Raw genomic sequence first — 22,194 nt, 5'->3', positions numbered from 1 at the left:
AATAACTGTGACTCGGAAGCCTTTAGGCCCAATGCCAGTGGCTACATTCAAATTCATTAACAAATCTAAGAAAGTCAAGATTACAAAATGCAGCATTAAACTGTTTACATGAGATAATTATGAGATATTGCCTAAACAAGGCTGGATGGCCACTTCAGGGTGGGGCTTCCTTTAACTGATTTGGGCTATTGACTCAAACCATCACAAGACGCCTACTCCTGGGGCTGATACCCCCTTTACAGTCCGTAAGGATGTAGGCCTGGGTATCCTCCATATATATGCAAAAATGATGCAAAAATCTCAAATAATTTCAATCAGTAGCTCGGTCAGAAACCCTGAATTTCCTTACCATCCTCTTTCTGCTCGATGATGTAGCGTAGAAGCGGAGAGTTGCCGTCAAATGCAGGCACCCAGCTCAGCAGGATGGTACGAGAATCAGTAGGGCTGATTGATGCCATGACATTAGTTGGCATCTGAGGAAGCTCTGTGAAAATATGGGGGGATGGTTATAAAGTAAGGTTAGAATCGCCAGCTTTGGAACTTGAAAAAGCGAAAAAAGGTCCAAGCTAGAAATATGTGATTTGTTTATGGTAAAATACCATAAATACGGGCTCCATGGTTAAATTCAGTTTTGCTTTTGCAGTTACTTTTTAATTTGATATTCTTTCAGAGTGACATTTGGACATCCAAAACAGATATTTCATCTGTACATTCCAAAGAGGAAATCTTTGACACCAGTCAAAAGGTCAAATTTAAATCTACTTTGATTGAATGTCATCGAAATTCAGCAATCTAAAAATTATCCGTACATTTTTTTGCAAAAATTTCAGTTGAAGAGTATCAAGCAGAGTGGCATTAAACACCGTTTTAACTTGAGAATAGGAACAGGTCATGCCTTCCCCACTTCCGTAAGGACTTATTCTATTGGACAATGAGTGAATCACAAAACTGTATTAGACCGAGAACCCATGTTTTTAAACTGCACACAGGACCGGGTTGAAAACGAAAACAAAAATAATAATAAATGCTGGAACATTTTTTTGCCAGAAATACACAGTCAAATCCTCATCGAGGGTTGTCAGCATAGACTCGGAACACCTATTTGTGTACAGGACTGGGTTTAAAATGCAAACAAAATATGAATAAATTTTGGGATATTTTCTTTTGTAGAAATACACAGTAAAATTCTCACCAAGTATTGTCAGCGTAGCACTCGCCGCATCATCACCAGCCACTGAAGTGACCACACACTCGTACTCCCCTTTATCACTCCTCCTTGCCTGTGTGATCTCCAATGAGCCGGAAGGCAGGAGGTTGACTCTACTAGTCGCATCGGGATCAATAGGGACCGAGTTATGGTACCATACAACGCTGACTGTGACTGCGGGGTCACGGTGCACCACGCAGTCCATGATGGTCAGGAGGCTGAGCTGGACCTCCGTGTCCTCTGGACGGGTTTGGATGAACGTCGGCACTGGAATGCGATAAATAAGTTTAACGTTAAATTGTGTCAACACCCATGTGAAGATTTGGAATGGGTTTTTTTTTTTTTTGCAAAAATGATGACTATTAATTTTTTTTATTTTTTTTACCCATACACCGATGTGTGTTAGCACTGTATACTCAGTATTTTCCCAAGTCCTGTGAACAAAATTCAATAGCATATTACTCGGGTGGGATTCGAACCCCGACCCTTGGGTTGATTACTTGAGAGTTTACATCAAGGCAGCCCTTTTATTTATCTAGGAGTGTAAGGAGTGCTGTGGAGAACAAATTAAAATCAAATATTTTGACTGGTCGGGGGGAAGGGGGGGGGGGAAGTAATCTAATCAACTTACAGTAAACAGTGAGTCGCACTGTAGCATTGATGGTACCCACACCATTGTCTGCTAGACAAGTATAGTCCCCAGTGTCGCTTGCCTGTGTCTGAGTGAACACCAGATCACCAGACTCCTGTATGTAGTCATCTGGTACTGGTAGAGATCCATCTGTAAATAATGAGAAGGACCAGTTGAATTTATTGTATGTGACTGGTGTTCACATCTTAACCTTGTCCAATACAGTAGGGCCTGGAGAATGCTGGGGGCTCCGTTCCTCTTCCAGGCCCAATTTCATAGAGCTACTCAAGTACAAACAGTTAAAAAATTATGCTTACCAGAATCAGGTTACCAGCTAAACTACCATGTCACTATGTTCAATTTGTGACTGGTATATCCTGCTCAATTTTGCTTAGCAGACCATTGTTAAGCAATATTTTCTGCTTAAGCCGCTCTTTGAAATTGGGCACTTGTGTGGTAAGCAGTGCCATGAATTTGAACCCAGGGGAATTACGGTCAATACTCGGCACTTTCCGTCCCTCTGTTATTATTATCTTACCTCTTAACCATGAGATGGTTGGTTTGGGGGCTCCGGTGGCCTGGCACTGAATGGTGGCCGGCTGGCCTTCAATCACAGTGGTGTCGTTGGGATGGCTGGTGAACGTAGGAGCAATTTCTTCAGAAAAAAAACGGGATTGATTAGATTTACCAAGCGGACATCATAATCATATTCATCATCATATCCGTACTCTAAATCAAGACCGTAATTCTAACTATTTCAACTGTTTCCATTCTACAATTTTTAGGTTATGTTTCAGCACAGAGTGCGCTAGCCGCACTCAAACCTGTTACATAATTGGCGCCCAATGTGGGGATACGCTGTATTTCGTTTCCAATTTTGATTGTGTGTTCAAACAAAACACCTTTCGACGACTACTGATGGGGCCCACATTATTTCTCGACATTGTTTTCTGCTAAACTTGCCAACTTTCCCCATTGTATTTATTTGTTGTTTTTCAGCATTGCTCTTCCCACAGTTTTAATTTGAATTTCTTGTTTCATTTTAACCATTATGTCCGTGTTGGTGGCTAACATTCCACCTGAAGCCTCCCTAGCGCAGATACGTTATTTTCTAGGAAGGGCTGGTGCAATCCGTAACATTACTGAGCCGTCACATTCCGGAAGTGCCTATGGCTCATATGTATATTGCCAGTACACTTCTCCGGCAGCGGCGGCTGAGGCTGTTCAGTTCCTTAATGGACGGTCCCTCCTCAATGGCTACCCTCGCTTGTCGCACCGGCAGCCTCCACCCCCTGGACTCGACCCTATACCAATGGCTTCCCTCATCCCCTCCCACGAAGATGTTCTTCGTACAACCCCTCCCTTGCCTATCCTTCATCCCCCGACACCGATGACTGTGCCCATACCAACCATACCACAACAATATTCTATTTCTCACCCAACTACCCCTCCCCCTTCCATTCCTTTTTCCAATCCTCCCCCTCCTGTACTTTCTCCTATCCCCCAGGCGGCCTTTGCAGCGCCGCAGCCAGCGCCGCAGCCACAGCCGCAACCGCCACATGCGTTTCCATCTCATTTTCCCCCACATAGGCCTTTCCCTGCCCATCCTCAGCCCCCAGCTGCTTATGTCCAGCCCCCCAAGATCTCTCCTTTCCTTGGGGATGTGTCGTCAAAGGGGCATGGTGTTGACTTCGACTCTTGGAGATTCGAAGTCGACTCCTTGCTCCGAGACGGCACATACTCGGAGCAGATTTTGGCCCCATATGTTCGCCAATCGATCCGTGGAGAACCCAGTCGGCTAATTCAAACGCTGGGCCCCCACGCTTCGATTGGCGCCATAGTTCGTGAGCTGGAGGGGAGTTACGGCACCGTCCAGGATGGGCCGTCCCTCCTCCAGCGGGCATATAACAGCAACCAAGAAGACCAGGAGACGGCTGCTGGTTTCGGTCGCCGTCTCAAACTCCTCGTGTATGATGCGTGCCGTCGTGGTGGCCTTCCTGTGGCCACCATGGACAACGTTCTGATGCAAATATTTTGGCGTGGCCTGAGAGACCAACAACTCAAGAATATCTGTCGCCATAAGAAGGACGAGGTAGCCACATTTGATAGTTTAGTGCGCCTCGTCCGCTTGGGCGAGCAGGAGTTGGTTGCGAAACGCCCCGTGAAGGACCTTCCCCCTGGCCCTCCACGCCCCACTCCTGCCCATGACTTCAAAGATGCCCTCTCGGTAATTTCGTCCTCACTGGCTGAGCTTAAAGTCGCCTTAACACCCCAACCAGCGGCCCCTCCAATCCAGCCCCCACCCCATTTTCGGAGCTTTGCCATGACCTCCAACAACCCGCCCCCACTCAATCCGCCCACACCAGCACGGTTTGAGTGCTATAAATGCGGTCAAGTCGGGCACATTGCCCGTGGGTGTCGCAACCCCCCTAAGCCTCAAAAGTCCCAACAGTTAAACAGGCACCTGCCTCCACAGGGGGTGATGTGGCAGGCAGCCCCGCCGTCAAACCCGGCGGCCTCCACCACACCCCAACAATCCTAAATCGCTTGGTGGGTAGTGCCAATGAGACAGAGGCTTGTGTGTCTGGTGTGAAATGCCTTTGCCTCGTTGACACTGGGTCACAAGTTACGACAGTTTCCAAGTCCTTCCATACCAAACATCTTTCCTCCAATCCCATTAAGCCCATCAGTAACCTTCTTCAAGTCCAAGGTGCTGGTGGTGCTACTGTCCCTTTCCTAGGATACATCGAAGTTCAAATCTCATTTCCTTTTCAACTTCGTAATGAGCCTGCATCATACTGGGCACTAGCACTTGTTGTACCGGACACGGCTTATCATGCCAATGTTCCCCTTTTGGTTGGTACCAATGTTATCGCTCAGTGCAAGTCGCATTGTTTCCAATCGTATGGGCCACGATTCTCTCAAAAGGTAGCCCTGCCAAATGCCTTGCAACTTGCACTCGAAAGTCTGTCTGCCCAAGACAAATGCAAGAAACAGAAACTTGGAAACGTACGAGCAGCCGGTAATAGGGTTATCACAATTAACCCAAATGAAACCGTTGTCGTTGGTGGTTTTGTAAAAGCCCATCTCCAAGGATTGCATTTGAAAGTTATTGTTGAACCCGCTGAGGGACGTGCCCTGCCTGGCATGTTGAAAGTCCTTCCTACAGTCCTTACATTGGACCGCGATGTTCACCATAATTTTGTTCCAATAACAGTCAGAAATATGTCCCTAAAACAGTGCTTCATCCACCCGAGAACTGTTTTGTGCAAATTGGAGCACGTTGATTCAATCTCCTCTCCTACTTGTGAGAAAGAATCACGAACCAATCACCCCACCGATGTCGTTCTAGACGAGACAGATGATTTCTTGAATATGTTCAACTTTACTGAGTCACCGATTAGTTCCGATAATCTGACTACAGTTAAAGATTTCTTGAAACACCGTACTTCTGTTTTCTCACTTCACGACAAAGACCTTGGACACACCACCACTGTCCAACATGGAATCACTTTGACCAATAACACGCCCTTCAAAGAACGGCATCGCAGAATTCCCCCTGCTCAGTATGATGAAGTTAGACAGCTGATCAGAGAGATGCTCGATGCTGGGGCAATCAGGGAATCACATTCCCCTTGGGCATCCCCTGTCGTCCTAGTACGGAAAAAGGATGGCAGTCTGAGGTTTTGCATAGATTATCGTAAACTGAATGAACGTACAGTACGCGATTCCTATGCACTGCCCCGCATTGAGGACACATTGGATGCCCTACATGGCGCAAAGTGGTTTTCCTCTCTAGACTTGAAAGCTGGGTATTGGCAAGTGGAGATGCGAGAAGAAGACAAAGCAAAAACGGCTTTCACAACCCCGCTTGGGTTTTATGAAGCAAACCGTATGCCTTTTGGCCTTACTAATGCCCCAGCAACCTTCCAAAGACTCATGGAACGTTGCGTGGGGGACCTCAACCTGAAAACATGTTTAGTCTACCTCGATGACATCATTGTTTTCTCAAGTACTTTCGAGGAACATCTCGAGCGACTTGAGTCAGTACTCACACGGCTGCAGCAGCATGGTTTGAAACTAAAGCCGTCCAAATGCCATCTTTTTCGTTCCTCTGTGAAGTACCTCGGTCATGTGATCTCGGCAGCAGGCGTTGAGACTGACCCAGATAAAACTGCTGCCTTGAAGACTTGGCCAGTTCCCAGTAACCACCAGGAAGTTCGATCCTTCCTGGGATTCGCTGGATACTACCGCCGATTCATTGCAGGGTACTCCAATATAGCCAAACCCCTTCATGCCCTTACGGTGGGCCTCCCAATGAAGAAAGGTGTTGGCCGTTCCCACAAGCCCAAACCCCCTCCTTTCACCTGGACCCCAAATTGTCAACATGCTTTTGAATACCTGATCACACAACTAACAGAGGCACCTGCCTTGGCTTATGCTGATTTTAGTCAACCCTTCATCCTTCATACTGATGCCAGTGTCACTGGTCTTGGTGCAGCGCTGTATCAAATGCAGGATGGACGGGAACGAGTTGTTGCTTATGCAAGCAGAGGTCTCTCAAAGAGCGAAGCAAACTACCCTGCCCACAAACTTGAGTTCTTAGCTCTGAAGTGGGCCGTAACAGATAAGTTTCATGATTATCTTTATGGGACTAGTTTTAGAGTGGTGACAGACAACAATCCTCTAACTTATGTGCTCACGACTGCCAAGTTAGATGCAACTGGACATCGTTGGCTCGCTGCCCTGTCTGCATATAATTTCACATTGGAGTACAGGAGTGGCAAGCTCAATGGTGATGCAGATGGCCTGTCTCGTCGCCCCCACCATGAGACTGCAGCTAATTCACAGACTGTTCCTGTTGAAGCTGTAAAAGCTGTAGTGGGCTCACACGGTGTTTACCTTGCCAACTCAGCCGAGTCACCCACCCCATTTGTAGAGACTCTAGCCCTGCAAGGCTCAGCTGTCCCACCAGAAATCGATGATCCCCCACTATGGCCTGGCCAAAGTCCCATTCCTCAGGTGTCCACCGAGGAGTGGCGACAGTATCAACGTGAAGATCCTACCATTGGGAAGATCGTTCGATACATGGAGGAAGGACAATGTCCCCAGGGGAAGTTGAGACATCGAGAAAGTCGTGATGTTGTTGCAATCCTACGGGACTGGGACAAACTCACATTTCGAGATGGTGTCCTGTACCGCCAACGTACAGAGAAAAATGGTGGTAGAATTTTCCAACTTGTTCTCCCCATGCTGTACAGGGATGTTGCTTTCCGTTGTCTTCATGATGAAGCTGGTCACTTTGGTCGTGAGCGGACTCTTGACTTGATCCGTTCTCGATTCTTTTGGCCATACATGGCTTGTGATGTTGATAATAGGATTCGCTCATGCCCCAGATGTATCAGGCGTAAGATGCCCCCAGTTGCTATAAGGACAGCCCCAATGGTAAGCATTACAACTTGTGAACCAATGGAACTGGTGTGCATCGATCATCTTTCCCTCAAAACGACTGGTGGTTCACAAGCGGATATTTTGGTTATCACCGACCATTTTAGCCGTTATGCCCAAGCAATCCCGGTACCAAACCAAACAGCTAAAACTACTGCCCGTGTACTGTTTGACAATTTCTTTGTCCATTATGGATTTCCTGGCAGACTTCATTCTGACCAGGGAAGGGGTTTTGAGTCCGATGTTATACACCAGTTGTGTAAAATAACCGGCATCACTAAGAGTCGAACATCCCCATATCATCCCCAAGGAAATGGTCAAGTCGAACGTTTCAACAGAACATTTCTTGAGATGTTAGGGACATTGCCTGAGGACAAGAAGTCAGTGTGGAAAAAATATGTTGCCCCTCTGGTCCATGCATATAACTCCACCAAGAATGATGCAACTGGTTTCTCACCGTACTTCCTTATGTATGGTAGACATCCAAAGCTTCCAGTCGATATCTTTCTTGGATTGGAACCACGAGAGTCGGCCAATAGAACCCAGGGAGAGTATGCAAAGCAATTGAGACGACGCCTTGCTGATGCATACAACCTGGCCTCAAGTCACTCTGACAAGTCTAACTCCCGTAATAAGGCTCGTCACGATGTCAATTTGAGAGCTGCCATCTTGCACCCTGGTGACAGAGTTCTGGTTAAGGTTGTCGCTCCCACTGGAAACTACAAGATAGCTGACCGATGGGAACAACATCCTTACAAGGTGGTCAAGCAGGTAAACCCTGATATTCCTGTGTATGTGGTGAAACAAGAGCAAGGTGGAGGTCCTACTCGAACACTCCATAGGAACTTGCTCCTGCCCTTCAACTCGTTGCCACTCCCTGTACCTACTTCCACTGAAGGCACAGCGAGCAAGGCAAAGCAGACACAGGAACCACACCCATCAGAATCTGATACTGAATCGGATGCACCCATAGTAGAAGACTCGGTGTCAGATGACGATGACCCCCCTGCTACGGGTCCCCAGGTCCCCCCTAGACAAAGACCCAGCAGAGTTATAAAGCCCCCTAACCGTCTTGGCTTTTCCCTCCAACATGGAATTCCAGAATGGAAGGAAAAGGCAGAGTTTCTTCAATCTTTTATGAGTACCTTCAGTTTAGAGAAAAGTAAGGATGCATGCATTACTGCAATGTTAGGCATTATAACTGCAAAATAGAGCGATTTTTAAAATTTTATTTCTTTGTCATTTTTTTCCCTAGGCATTTTACTTGCGCGAATGGACATGCGTAGTGATTGTTTAAACTTATGTCGGGACGACATTCAGAAAGCAGGCGCGCGTGTAATGGGATGAAATTGCAGCCCCCCTTTTTTTGTTACCCCTAGTTTACCTATGTCCTGCTCGGACTAGGGCGAGTCTAGGGGTGGGTGGTTGCCTGGTGGTGTGTGATGAGTGGGTGATTGGTAGCAGGCTTTGCAACCAATCACGGCTATTGAGGAAGGGATGTCTCAGGGGTCAGTGCCCAAACCCAAGGAAGTGGTTTGACACTTGGCCACTGGACACCGACAGAGGACGGATAGTGTTAGAATTAACCCTCCAAGTTCCTTCAATAATTACACTTTGCCTCTGTCGGACATCTACGTTGGATTGCGCCAGCCCAGCTTTATCACCACAATAATTGTATATATTCATCCCCTGTCCTGCTCTAGGTGAGTTTGATTTTACTTTTATCTTTCTTGTGAGCCTAGCTAGGTTTAAAAGTTAAAGTAAAGATCGGCGTGTCGCGTAACATTTAATTTGAACAGTCACTGCATACTTTCAATTGTGTAAGGATAGTGTTTTAGATTTTGATGACTGAAGTTCTAGAAAAGAAGTTCCTTTTTACATGCTCTTATTTTGAATTGATAATTGTTGACTTGTTGTTTTCCATGCTCTTTTGACTTTTGATGCTTACAAAATGTGAATTGTCATATTACATTTTGTCTCAGTATTATTAAGCTTTTAACTTGATTTATTTAATGTTGGTTTAGTTTCTGCATTATTCAGTACTTATTTGTTTCATGGTTCAATTTCATTGTCTACTTTGCCCAAGACCAGATACTTTTATTAGCGTCTGTTTTATTGAGTGGTTGATTTGTTTGATTCCACCTGTGGATTATTAGAACAACTTATTTCTAATAGTACTTTTTGATATGAGTTTGGCAAGAGACAAAGACTAGTTTTGTATTTGAAGTTTCTTTGATTTAGTTTTATGCATCTTTCTTTCTTGTATTTACTGAAACTATACTTTTCAGCCAGTGATTACTTTTATCATAGTTTTGCTCTATGGTTTCATACATATATCTTTGCTTTTTAACTTCTTGTTTGGTTTTTAATGTTTTGCATTTACGTTTATTTAGACTTCTTTAAAGTTTATCATTGTATATAATACATTGCAGTCAAAACCAATTCCCACGGTTTTTCATTGATTATTGTAAACATCCTGATTTCATGGCACCAAGGAGTCATTGTTCCATGAAATGTCTTAAATACCACAAACTATGCAAGGGGTGTAGTTTCCCTTAATTGGTTTAAATACCCTGTCCATCATTTTGCCTCAGGCATGCACTGGTCTGGGGAATAGTGTGACCTTTTAGCACCCATACTGCACTGGCTAGTGTAACAGTCTCACACAGCTGTTATTGTTTCACACTTAATTTACTTTCAAGATTAGTGATTTCTGTTAAAGGATTATAAGGTTTATTATTAGGTATTTAATTTTAGTGTAGTTTATATTTTTGAATGGCATAGTATTAATTTTAAACTTGGCCACTGGACACCGACAGAGGACGGATAGTGTTAGAATTAACCCTCCAAGTTCCTTCAATAATTACACTTTGCCTCTGTCGGACATCTACGTTGGATTGCGCCAGCCCAGCTTTATCACCACAATAATTGTATATATTCATCCCCTGTCCTGCTCTAGGCCGAATCCAAATCAAGAGAGCCAGCAGGACAGCGTGTCATCAACTGTAGCCTATTTATCTTCACTGCATTTTCGTCATACCCAGTTGTACCAGAACAGTAATCCTGTCCCCTGATCAAGGACAAGGAACTGGTTCTGAAGTCTTCAAGTTTGTCATCATAATCTTCGCAGCCCCAATATCTTCACCTTTGCTGGAAGAACTTTTTCATTGTCACACCATCTTCAATTCAAGTATCTTCAATTCAAGTTATCGTCAGTGTCCGTCCAAGTCCAACACCAACAGATAGGCCATTCATTTATTTTTGTTTTATATTTCCATTGTATAAAGTTTCATTGTTATTTTCGTTGCATTTTAATTGTCGAGACCCGCTGGGTTTGTTTTTCTCCTCTTTTGTATTTGAGATTTTATTATTATCTCATTTGCACTGTATAAATACAGCGTTTTAAATTCGCCTCTCCCTTTATAGTAGTCGGGATTTGAATAAAACTTTCTTCATATTTTACAACACCACAAAAACAGCGTGTCCCTTGTAAAATTTATTATGTTTCAGCACAGAGTGCGCTAGCCGCACTCAAACCTGTTACAAATACCAAAAAAAGACATCACAATCAGAAGATTGAATTGCGTCTAAATTCTTCAACCACTGCTGCTTTTATGTAACTTTATAAAGTTAACCCAAGGTCATGAAACGAACCCTCACCTCTGACCTGCAACCACGTGTCTTTGATGTCTTCCCCTGCCTCGTTGTTTACCATGCACTGGTACATGCCAGCGTCTACTGCCTCGGTGCTTCGGATCTCCAGGGTACCACTTTGTAATACCTGGTGGTGAAATATCATTTTTTTAATCCAAACCTTTTCAAATAGGATTTAGGGTTTTCTCCCTACAATTTTTTTGCAAATTTTTTATAATTGTTATAGTTTGCATCGACCTAAATCTTTGGACTGAAAGCACTGTATTTAAATGAGTTAAGGTTTAGAGACCTCAGATTTAGAATTTGAGGTCTCGAAATCAAGCATCTGAAAGCACACAACTTCAGCTGACAATGGTGTTTTTTTTCTTTCATTATTATCTCGCAACTTCGATGACCGATTGAGCTCAAATTTTCACAGGTTTGTTGTTTTATGTATATGTTGAGATACACCAAGTGAGAAGACTGGTCTTTGATAACTGCCAATAGTGTCCATTGTCTTTAACCCTGGTGTTTCTGGTTCACATAGCAAGCACCCTGTTTACATATTTTCTCAGGCTTACAAGCTTCAGCTATTAAGTTCACTTATGAGGCATCCTTGGTTTCATTACCAGAAATATACAATTAATAATAGTTTAGAAAATGAGGCTGAAGCTGATTTGAAACCAAAAAGAATATATAGAATTAAAAATCAAAAATTGAAAGGTCTGTACCTGGAACCTGCCGTCACCGAGGGCGGTAACATCAACGGCATTACGGAACCATGTGACTGTCGGACGGGAGTTTCCTGTTGCTGCGCAGGGTATTGCGACATCACTGCCGACGGAACTAATGGTGATATCTTCAAACGTCGTGACGAATGTTGGAGGAACTGTAAATCAAGATACAAGCGCCAGTATGAAAGTCAAATCTATCTGACGTAGACATATGAAAATGATTGCTTTCAGACATAGTAGTCACCTTTCTACTTTCACTATCCTTTTCAGGCCTTATACATCAAGGAGGCAACAAAGCCGATTGCCTCCATGCCCCCTGGTCAATGCCTTCGTGCCCTTGAAATGCTCCAATAAAAATTCCTCATAGGGTGCCCTTTACCAAGGAGAAAATACCTTGGTGCTCTTGCCCTTTTAAAAACAAAGCAAACAGGCCTGCATTTGCATCACTACTCAAATTGTATTAGCTGTGTTTTACACTGCACAATAATTGTTATGTACCACATTGTATACTCGGTACTTTCTTGCGTCCTGTTTCGCATTTAAAGGTCCAAACTTCCCATGAGTCGCTGAGTTGCCTAAAAAAAATTAGGCAACCCTTTTTCTAGAAATTGGTAAATTGCTCGTATTCAATGGCATCAAGACTGTGAGAAAAATAACACTGCTAAGCCTTCAATAAATGGTACTGATCAGAGAAGGCATTTTAATCTTGATTTCCTTGATGCTGTTGTTAAAGTATACGTCAACCCGAAATGCATCCTTTAAATTCAGCAATTATAACCAGATTTGTATAGCGCCTTTCCATCTAGATCATGGCGCTTCGCAACAAAACACAACAACAAAAAACAACAGTAGGAAATGCAAACTAATGTTAAATGGTACTGATCTGAGAAAGCATCCTAATCTTGATTTTCAATAAATGCTGTGTGAAAGTAATTTGTCAAACCGAAATGCATCCTTCAAATTCAACAAACAACAGTAGGTAATGCAAACAGGGTAAAATGGGTGGTAGTGATGAACGAGAACTGTAACAGTGGATTCAAAAAAAGCCAACATGTGTTTAATAATAATAATAATTTTTTTTTATAATTATAGGGTCAAAAAACGTATAAAATTCAATTCAATTCAAAGATGCTCAAGGTGCAAAACAACTGAAAACAGAAACAGGATGACAAAAAAAACGTGAATGTTTAGTGGCATCTCCAGACAGTAAAATAATGGTTGGAAAGACTGCTGGAAATTCTTGTAGAGCAGTTTTTAACAAAGACCATTGTTATCAACTTTGTTCATCACTGTTTATTTACCCTGGCCCCCCCTTGAATGTTTTACTAGGATCTATTTTCCTCAACCAAATCGATCTGCATATGGTGATTCAACACCCATAGATGGATTGTACATACGTCATCATTCGCCATATTTGTTGATAAACTATGGCAAAGTGCAAGCGTACTCTCAGCCAATGATAGTCTTTCACGCATGCACATTTCGTCAAAGATAATGGTCAAAGACACCATGTGCAATCCATTTATTGGACTTTGATTATGGTGGTATATCTCTGTTCTACAGGATCAAACAAAACATGCAGTTGGATTTTGATGGGTCGAGGATGACTCATACAACAAACAAATTCATGGTGGCAGGGGGGATTCACATGGTATTTGGGAATTGTTTTGTATCACAAATGCTTGTGTTACTTCAAAAGAGTTCAACACTCAACATAACTATTCCCAACAAATTTAAGACTTATGTTGTTTTTAATGACAGTCTGGGATTATCCTGCATAAATACTAAGTTGTTTTTTTTCTGCCAGGAGACAGAAGCAGGCCTGACATTCCACAGCAGGACCTAATTTCATAGAGCTGCTTGAGCAGAAACAAACGCTAAGCAAAACAAAAATATACGTTTTACCAGCCAAAATACTATGTCACATCATAGAGTAAGGACAGAACCATTTGTGACTGGTATCCTGCGAATGTTCGCTCAGCAAAAAAGAGTTTAAGCAATAATGTCTGCTTATAAGCAGCTCAATGAAATTGGGCCCAGATGTCCTTTAACAAATCTTCCTGAAAAATTGTGTTATATATTCCTAATATACATGTATGCGTCCTTGCATCTTCACCAACAGATTCCAGGCCAAACTAACAACGTGCATGCAATATAAATCAAGTGCAATTTAAACCAAGTGCAATTTTAACCATGACACTGCAATGTGGTGAACCTTAAGAAACAAAACACAGTGATGCGTTCACACACACAAAAAACCAAGCTCACAAAACTAAAACTTTAAAAAAAATGGCGGAAAAACCAATTTGAACAGCAGGTCACACAAGGTTTGGCAGCACGGCCACTTACCGGGATCTGAAGAGCATGAAGTGCATGCGGCGATGGGTTGCGTTACATGCAAGCAAAAAATATGTGAGCACAGCCGGGGGTAGGGGGGAGGGGTGGATGCGTCAAGAAAGAGCAATCATAATGTTAAAGGTACATTCACACTAATGATTATAGAGTCCAGCTGTTGATTTTATTTAAAAACTCTATCTAACTTAGGAATACGGTCGAGTTAAGTTCAGTATCCATAGACGTAGGACTCATTGAAACCATCCCAAGTTACATGTAGGACGAACTTGAGATAGGATTAATCGTAGCGTTTTGTGAAATCAGCTGCAGCATCCTCCTGACGACGATCAGAGTATACTGATCCGAAAGTTGAGTTGTCAACCTCAGGTTCTTTTCAGAACCAACACGACTCAAAACAGATTTACATATTCACCTAACTATGAACTTAGAAGAACACTACCAGGTACTTTTTATGAATCAAAACAAGATTGCAATGAGAGGATGTCTACATGTACATGTAAGGTGGAAGGTGGCGCTAGCCGGTTAAGACTAATTACATAGAAATACAACTGCGTGAGTTTTCAGAGCAACAACTACTTCATCAGATGCAATTAAGGGGACAAGCCAAGCACATGCTATTAAATAGTCTATAGACCGTATCAAATAACCCCTTTGTTGCTATGAAAGCGGCCATATTGTAGGGCAGGCCGTATGCACGTCTAAACGCGTACATCAATGAAGCACGCAGCATTCCCGATTTGATTTTTATGGCACACGCAAGCACACGTACATCCACTCGCTCAAAGATGCCATGTTGTGGGCAGGTGTTTGAATGGTAACATCATATTCGATACAGTCTATAGAAAGTGGCTGAGGCATTAATAGTCTGGCAACCAGAAGCACTTACTGTATAGTGTGAGGTTAGCTGAGGCACTAACGGTCTGGTAACCATGAGGCACTTACTGCATAGTGATAATGGTCTGGTAACCCAGAAGCACTTACAGTATAGTGTGAGATTAGCTGAGGCACTAACGGTCTAGTAACCATGAGGCACTTACTGCATAGTGATAATGGTCTGGTAAGCCAAAAGCACTTACTGTATAGTGTGAGATTAGCTGAGGCACTAACGGTCTGGTAATCATGAGGCACTTACTGCATAGTGATAATGGTCTGGTAACCCAGAAGCACTTACTGTATAGTGTGAGGTTAGCCGAGGCACTAACAGTCTGGTAACCATGAGGCACTTACTGCATAGTGATAATGGTCTGGTAACCCAGAAGCACTTACAGTATAGTGTGAGATTAGCTGAGGCACTAACGGTCTAGTGACCATGAGGCACTTACTGCATAGTGATAATGGTCTGGTAAGCCAGAAGCACTTACTGTATAGTGTGAGATTAGCTGAGGCACTAACGGTCTGGTAATCATGAGGCACTTACTGCATAGTGATAATGGTCTGGTAACCCAGAAGCACTTACTGTATAGTGTGAGGTTAGCTGAGGCACTAACGGTCTAGTAACCATGAGGCACTTACTGCATAGTGATAATGGTCTGGTAACCCAGAAGCACTTACTGTATAGTGTGAGATTAGCTGAGGCACTAACGGTCTAGTAACCATGAGGCACTTACTGCATAGTGATAATGGTCTGGTAACCCAGAAGCACTTACTGTATAGTGTGAGGTTAGCTGAGGCACTAACGGTCTGGTACCCGGGAAGACTGGCTTCACATTCATAGATCCCCGTGTCGCTCTGAGATGGACTTCTGATGAGTAGCTCAAACAGTTCACTACCGCCGGTGCTTATTACCACACTGTTATGCTTCCAGGTCATCTCAAGATCAGTGAGTGGCCTGCTCATACAATAAAGATATTTATATTAGTAATAAGTATACAGTGCTTAGCTTTGTGGCAGTGTCTCATCTGCAACCCCATCAACATTGAGAGGGGGTGAGGAGAGAATGTTTGTTGTTAAAGGGGAAGGGGACAGGTAATGTTTATAGTCACGTTGCGAATGGGTGGCCTAAGCATTTTGGCAAGGATTGTAGCGAGCTGCCACCTACTTAGGGCTGAAACAGGGTTACCCCCTTCACAGTCCTTAAAGAAGTTAATGTAGCCACGGGCATCATCCACTAGGAGCCTGGCTGGTAGAGCAGAGTGCACTTCCTTCCCAACTACTTTCCTTGGTTTCACTGCCATGAAAGGCTCTTGAGGAATGAGATTTAACGAATAATAAAATTCTTGAAGAGAGCTTCTGCGCCAGGGCTCCCCCTTTTGTCTAAACCATGTAAACACAGAACCTCCCAGATGTTACATTATCAGGTTTGCAGACTCTTTGCACCACTATGAAATACAAAACTACAGGTTTGGACACAACGTGGACAATTTCTTTCTCCCTTGGTGACTGATTTACTTCTTTCTAGAAAAGTTAAAGGCTCAAGGAGATGTTGAGAAAGTCATGAAAGCAGGAAAAAAATCCTGGTTTTTGTAGCACTTTACTTCTTAACTGTGAAAGTCAGCAAGTGGCCTTGTCCACCAAAAACTCACAGTACCTGTTCAGATTCTGGCTGTAATCATTTAATTGCACTTTCTAGTGCGTGATGCATACAGTTTTGTAATTTCCCAGTAGAAAGCATGTTCCATTTTGACAAACAAACCTTGCATTGACGATACACTCCATCCTGGCTATTGTCTCCCCTTGGGTGACTATGATGTTACTTGGTGGTACAACAATCGTAGGGGCTACAGTGGCTGGAGTTGACCCTGGCAAAAAAACAAATCTGATGTTACTTAGGGGAACCAATAAAACCTCATAAAAGGAAAACATTTCAGCAACTTTTCATGTTGGAAATACAATCTGGCTGAAGGTGTACCACAGCATGATGGACACAGGAACATTTCTAGGAGTAAAGCCCAGTTCTTACTTCCAGCGAATGCAAAAGTGAAGTTAATTTTGACGTCACATGGCTGTTTTTGCAGCGAAATTTTTGCAGGAGTTGAACACAGTTCAAGTTGTAAATTGTTTCATTGCGAATTTGTGTCGTCAACATTTTTAACGCATTCGGATTCGCATTTGAAGGAAGTATGAACCAGGCTTTATGGCGGTTTTGAATCAGTATGCCAAAAAGGAGCCAATTTCGTAGAGCTGCTTAAAAACAGAAACTATTGCTTAACAATTTTCTGCTCAGTGCAAATGAGCAGGACACCAGTAACAGATCATGGTATATTGATTGGTAATCTCAATCTGGTTAGCAAAATTCTTTGGTGCTTAGCTCCTAAGCAGAAGTGGAAACTGTCTTATGGGCCTGTGTTTCATCACCATACCTTGGACTGTGAGAGTGATATCCGAGCTGACCTCAAACTCTCCTGTGTCTATGCTCTCGGCTCTACAGGTGTACACCCCCTGGTCTGAAGAGGAAGAATCTAAGATGACCAAACGGTTGTCTATTGTAGTTTTCTTATTGACGTCGTTGTAGATCTCCACACCATCTTTGCGCCATGTGACAGTGGGTAAAGGATAACTTTCTGTTTTGCAAAAAGGGATGAAAATAAAAGATGACAATTTGTTTTAAGCATTAAGCTAGATAAAACCCTAGATAAGACACACAAGGCCTGAAGGCCACTTCAAGGTGTGGGCAACAATTATTTTTTTCCAGAGGCCGTTGCCACCTACTCCTAGGGCTGAAACAGGGTTACCACTTTTACAGCCCATACGGATGTAGGCTTGGTTATCATCAGTCCGAATCCTGGCACGTCTTTTAAGGCAAAACTCAAAATCTTCAGACTCGAGATACATGTAAAGCGGGTACCCCTGGCATGGGCTAAAAGAATCTCTATGCTGTAAGAAGAAAAAGAAGTGAGATGGGTCTTATGAATAGTTCTTGCACTAACATAAGATGCAGCTTCTGGCTGCACGGTTGAGTTTAACTCCTAAAAAAAATTGCGGGCCTGGCCTCCCCTACATGTAATTCTAGACCCAGAACCTCTCAAGGAGATTTTGAGAAAATACTGAAATCAGGCAAACCCCTGAGAAATCACATAGCTATGTTTGCCTTGCTCAAGATTTTTGGGGTCAAATTGCACAGAAAAACGTGGTAAGCGTGTTAACGTGGCCTAAAATGCGCACTACACTGTAGAGCACACGGTGACAATGACTCCCCCAACTGACACAACCAAGATTGTTGTGATGATGACGTCAGGTGATTTGGGTCAAATACAATGAGCAAAAAAAAATAAACAAACAAAACAACAAACAGCAAGCATTGTGTTGTGGTGGCTTACCTATACTCGGGCAAGACAGAAGTGTGGCCTGGCCTGCTGTAGCCGTCTCTGTGGAAGGACCCCCAGAAAAACTCTCCAGATCTAATGGATAAATTAGAATTGGGAAACTGCCAACAATACTGTAATAGATAAATCCAATTCTATTATTACCCAGCTAGTTTCCCTTGTGCCTTATTACTTGATACATGTATTTTACGATATTTTTCAGCTATTTTTAATTAGGTTGTAGCAATTTCATAATGTTATTACTTGTATAATTATGGTATGTTCAATCAAACTAAGAGCTGGTCCAATTTATATTAAGGCACACAGGCACCCATGTGAAATAAATCATTTAGAAAGTGGCTGGTGCCTGCAAAAAAATGCTGCATACAACCAGGGGCCAATTTCATTAAGCACGAAAAAAGCTCACCTATTTTACACATGTTACTGGCCAAAATTTCGTGCCATATACATTGCTTATGACTAGTATTTAGCTGTTGTTTACTTAGCATAACAATTGAGTGGAGTCTTGGCCGGTAATCTGATTTTACTAAGCAAAGAATTTTTTGCTTAAGCAAAATTTTGTGCTTAAGCAGCTCTATGAAATTGGGCCCAGTCCAACCGAGCATCCCTTGATTGAAAGGACAGTTTATTGTGTATCTGGCGTCAATTGTTTGGGGTTACATTTAGTTGCCATTCCAAACAAAACCAACAATGTAACAGGCCTGGAAAGGACATTTTCATTTTGCAAAGGAAATTTCCATGAGACAATCTTAAAGTCTATTGGAATCTGTGAAGGGGCACCAAGGCCAAGACCAGGGGCAGCAGAGACCACAGCCTTGGTGGCCTCCATTTAATTCCAGGCCTGATGCAATTTGCCTATTCAAACCACTCACTTCTTGCAAAATTTTGCTTGGCAAATACTTGTGTAAAGCAATTTTTTTTTTTTACACGTCACATTTTCTGCTTTGAAACAGCTCTCATAAAACACAATTGATGTATTTTGTTGTGACACATCAAGAGATACATTGTGAGTGGTGTTTGAACATTTGCATGGTGTGGACAGTAAGAACTATAAAAAAGTAAACTTGCCGGTACAACCATGTGAAAAATCTCTAATGGAGGAGTGTTGGCTCTAAAAAGCACTGGTGTGGTCTCACCTTGTGGTTGGGCTTTCTACTTACAAGTAGGTAAGGCCTGGGGGACTAGTGAATTTTACTTATCGACTAGTCGTGACTTATCTTTAAATTTCCAAGATGCATTGCGACATAATAATTGCCACAGGTGCAATAGTAAAAATTCACGCTGAAACGATTGAAGGATTGTGTCACTGATGTCTGTTTGTGTTTCGTCAAAAAATTATGTTGTCGTGAATAGCTTAGTCGTGAGCGCCACAATTGGTTTACCGAACAGGTAGTCGCAGCTATTTTTGTAGTATCGCGACTATCTTGTAGTAGCCGTAGCGGCACGATTAACCGGGTAGTTGCAAAACTATAGTCGCGACTCGACTAAGCAATCAATAGTCACGACTACGACACTAGTAGTAAGGCCTACTTACAAGCGACGTAAAGATCAGCGCTCCGGCTCATGATGGTTCCCACTGGGTTCCTGACCAGGCACCTGTACTCCCCGGCGTTCGTCCTCTGAATGTTTAAGAGTATGAGTGTCCTCATGTCTGAATCATAAGCACCAAGGGGCAGGTCGTCCTTCAGCCACTGGTACTCCAGAGGAGGGTCTCCGAGGGCACGACATTTGAGAGATTCACGGTTGTTCTCCACTGTTGTGTCGCCCTCTGGGTGCTCTGTGATGTAAGGCTGGACAGCTGTGATTCAAAAAGAAATAGACAGTTGTAAAGTTGGGTCGATGTGATCAAATCTATCTTTGCTCTACCAGATGGGGAAACTGGCAAAAAGACAAACCCTCTTGACCAAGAGCGATCACCATCGAGAGGTTAACTAGAGGATAAAGGATAACAGTTGAACCACAGTACAGGCCTTGCACTTGCTCTTGAAGGTGCACAGCAATTTCACATTGCTAAGGGCGATTTTATGAAGAAAATGTAAACTTGCACTTGAACTTTGCAAAGGGCACCACAGCAAAAACGCAGGGCACCACACCAATTGCTGTGGGTGCTGTGGGTTATTTTGAGGCCTGGCACTAGCATGCACCTCATTCCAGAGCTAACATGTGCATCAAAAGTGTTTGTGGGGTAGCAGGCCTATAAATGTATGCACATGATGTCATTTGAGTAAGGCCCCCTCACCTAGATGTCAAAAGCAGGTTGTTCATTGGCGGATCCTAAGTAGCTGCTGCGCATTTCCTTATTTTTATCATCAGTTTACCTCTAAGATGGTGGCTGGACAACGCCAATTCATTAAGGTCTATTATCAAATCAACTATTTATTATGTTTTATTGTAAATGAAAAAGGGTAATGTTAATACCAGCACTCTAAAAATTTATCTTCACTAACAAATTGGTGGCTTCTAAAAATTGTTTTAATCTCTTAATTGTCGGTTGGTGGTTAGTGCCAACAAAGAGGAAATACAGTATAATTTTCTCAATGTAAAGACAAAGTGGTGTAACTACTGATCAATGAACATGTGGATAAATATTTAATTTATGGAAGCAGGTGTGCACTGAATCCAAAGTGTTGTGAAATTTCTAGGTGGAATCCATTAACAGGGAGGGTGTGGGCACTCTTTAATAACTAATATAATAGTTAGAGCATTAAATAGGATTACACACTGATGATTCACACAGGCAAAACTAAGTAACGGCCTCACATTTCAGACCTGTACCGGTACATGTAGCTGAGTCTTTCTGGTTTAGCCTTTGAGAAAGACTCTACTAGGATAAAATGTGAGGCCATTCAATAACTTTTCTTTTTTTTTTTTCTTTTTTTTTTCAATTATACAATATATTTTGGTTGGTGAGCAGTTTTCAACAGTATCTACTTTCTCCTTTAAATCTGCTGATCATTCTTAGTGTACAAAACAATTTATGCAGAAGGTAAACACAGTCAAAACTTTAATTTTACGAACAAACCATTTTATTGATGTACATTTCCTACGAATGGAAATCCCAACTTAACTTTTTAAACATTGTTCACAAACTAACTTCGATGAAACAATCACCACTCTATGTACCTAATCAACTTATCTACTCAAATTAACTCTCTCTATTATTAATATTTTTTTTCAAGCAATAACAGCTTCACAGCCTTAAGCAGGCTAAATTGAATTATATTTTTAAAATGACAAATAGCATTTAACAACATGAAAGGTGGTTTTCCATGCAGAGGATACACAATTTGTAATTAACAAAATCCCCCTAATGTTGTATGTTTGCCACTTCCACATTTATGTCTGGCACTCCGCTACCACACCCTGCTCTCCACAATACAATGTAAATACGGACTCCCTCCACTTAGACCCATAACTTGTGTATCAAAGTACCCACTCATGATCAAACATTGCGTCAAAGAAACCAAAAAAATTAAAGTTGGAAAAGAGTTTTTGTCATTCCTTTATCCAAGAACTAAGGCACTTATTATCTCCTACAAAATTTCCGATAACCCGACACAAATCTCTATAATTTATTCCATTACCAGCATGTACACAAAATGAAGTATTTACAGAGATCTGATCAAAATACGGTTATTTAAAAAGGATTTTCAATGCAGAGGAGACACATTTTTTTAATAAACAAATTCCCCTAATGTTGTAATATTTGCCACTTCCACATTTATGTCTGGCACTCCCGCTGCTACTCAGTGCTTGCCACACTACAATGTGTAAACCCCTCGGAGACCTACAATTTGTGTATCAAAGTCCCCACTCATGTTCAAATATTCCATCAAAGAAACAGGTAATTGTAAAGTTGGGAAAGAGTGTCTGGAATTTCTTTATTCAAAACCTGAATGACTCTCACAAACACTCCTAAATTCC

At 42.5% G+C, this 22,194-nt stretch overlaps 1 protein-coding gene across 2 annotated transcripts in view; it reads right to left on the bottom strand.

The window, feature by feature from the left end:
* LOC117292968 (protein sidekick-2-like) overlaps positions 1-22,194 on the bottom strand; it is an 80,751-nt gene that overhangs the window by 31,471 nt on the left and 27,086 nt on the right. For both annotated transcript variants that reach the window (XM_033775148.1, XM_033775149.1), the window contains exons 2-12: positions 19,805-20,068; positions 18,265-18,345; positions 17,308-17,508; positions 16,641-16,746; positions 15,655-15,836; positions 11,651-11,808; positions 10,947-11,067; positions 2,377-2,493; positions 1,839-1,988; positions 1,193-1,474; positions 350-484 (exon numbers count right to left, since the gene is read on the bottom strand). In XM_033775148.1, the coding sequence (XP_033631039.1) occupies positions 350-484; positions 1,193-1,474; positions 1,839-1,988; positions 2,377-2,493; positions 10,947-11,067; positions 11,651-11,808; positions 15,655-15,836; positions 16,641-16,746; positions 17,308-17,508; positions 18,265-18,345; positions 19,805-20,068 (1,797 nt within the window). The remainder of the gene's footprint in view (positions 1-349; positions 485-1,192; positions 1,475-1,838; positions 1,989-2,376; positions 2,494-10,946; positions 11,068-11,650; positions 11,809-15,654; positions 15,837-16,640; positions 16,747-17,307; positions 17,509-18,264; positions 18,346-19,804; positions 20,069-22,194) is intronic.

The sequence above is a fragment of the Asterias rubens genome, chromosome 7, assembly GCF_902459465.1.
Source record: "Asterias rubens chromosome 7, eAstRub1.3, whole genome shotgun sequence".
Classification (NCBI taxonomy): Eukaryota; Metazoa; Echinodermata; class Asteroidea; order Forcipulatida; family Asteriidae; genus Asterias; species Asterias rubens.
This window is presented reverse-complemented; position numbering and strand designations above follow the sequence as displayed.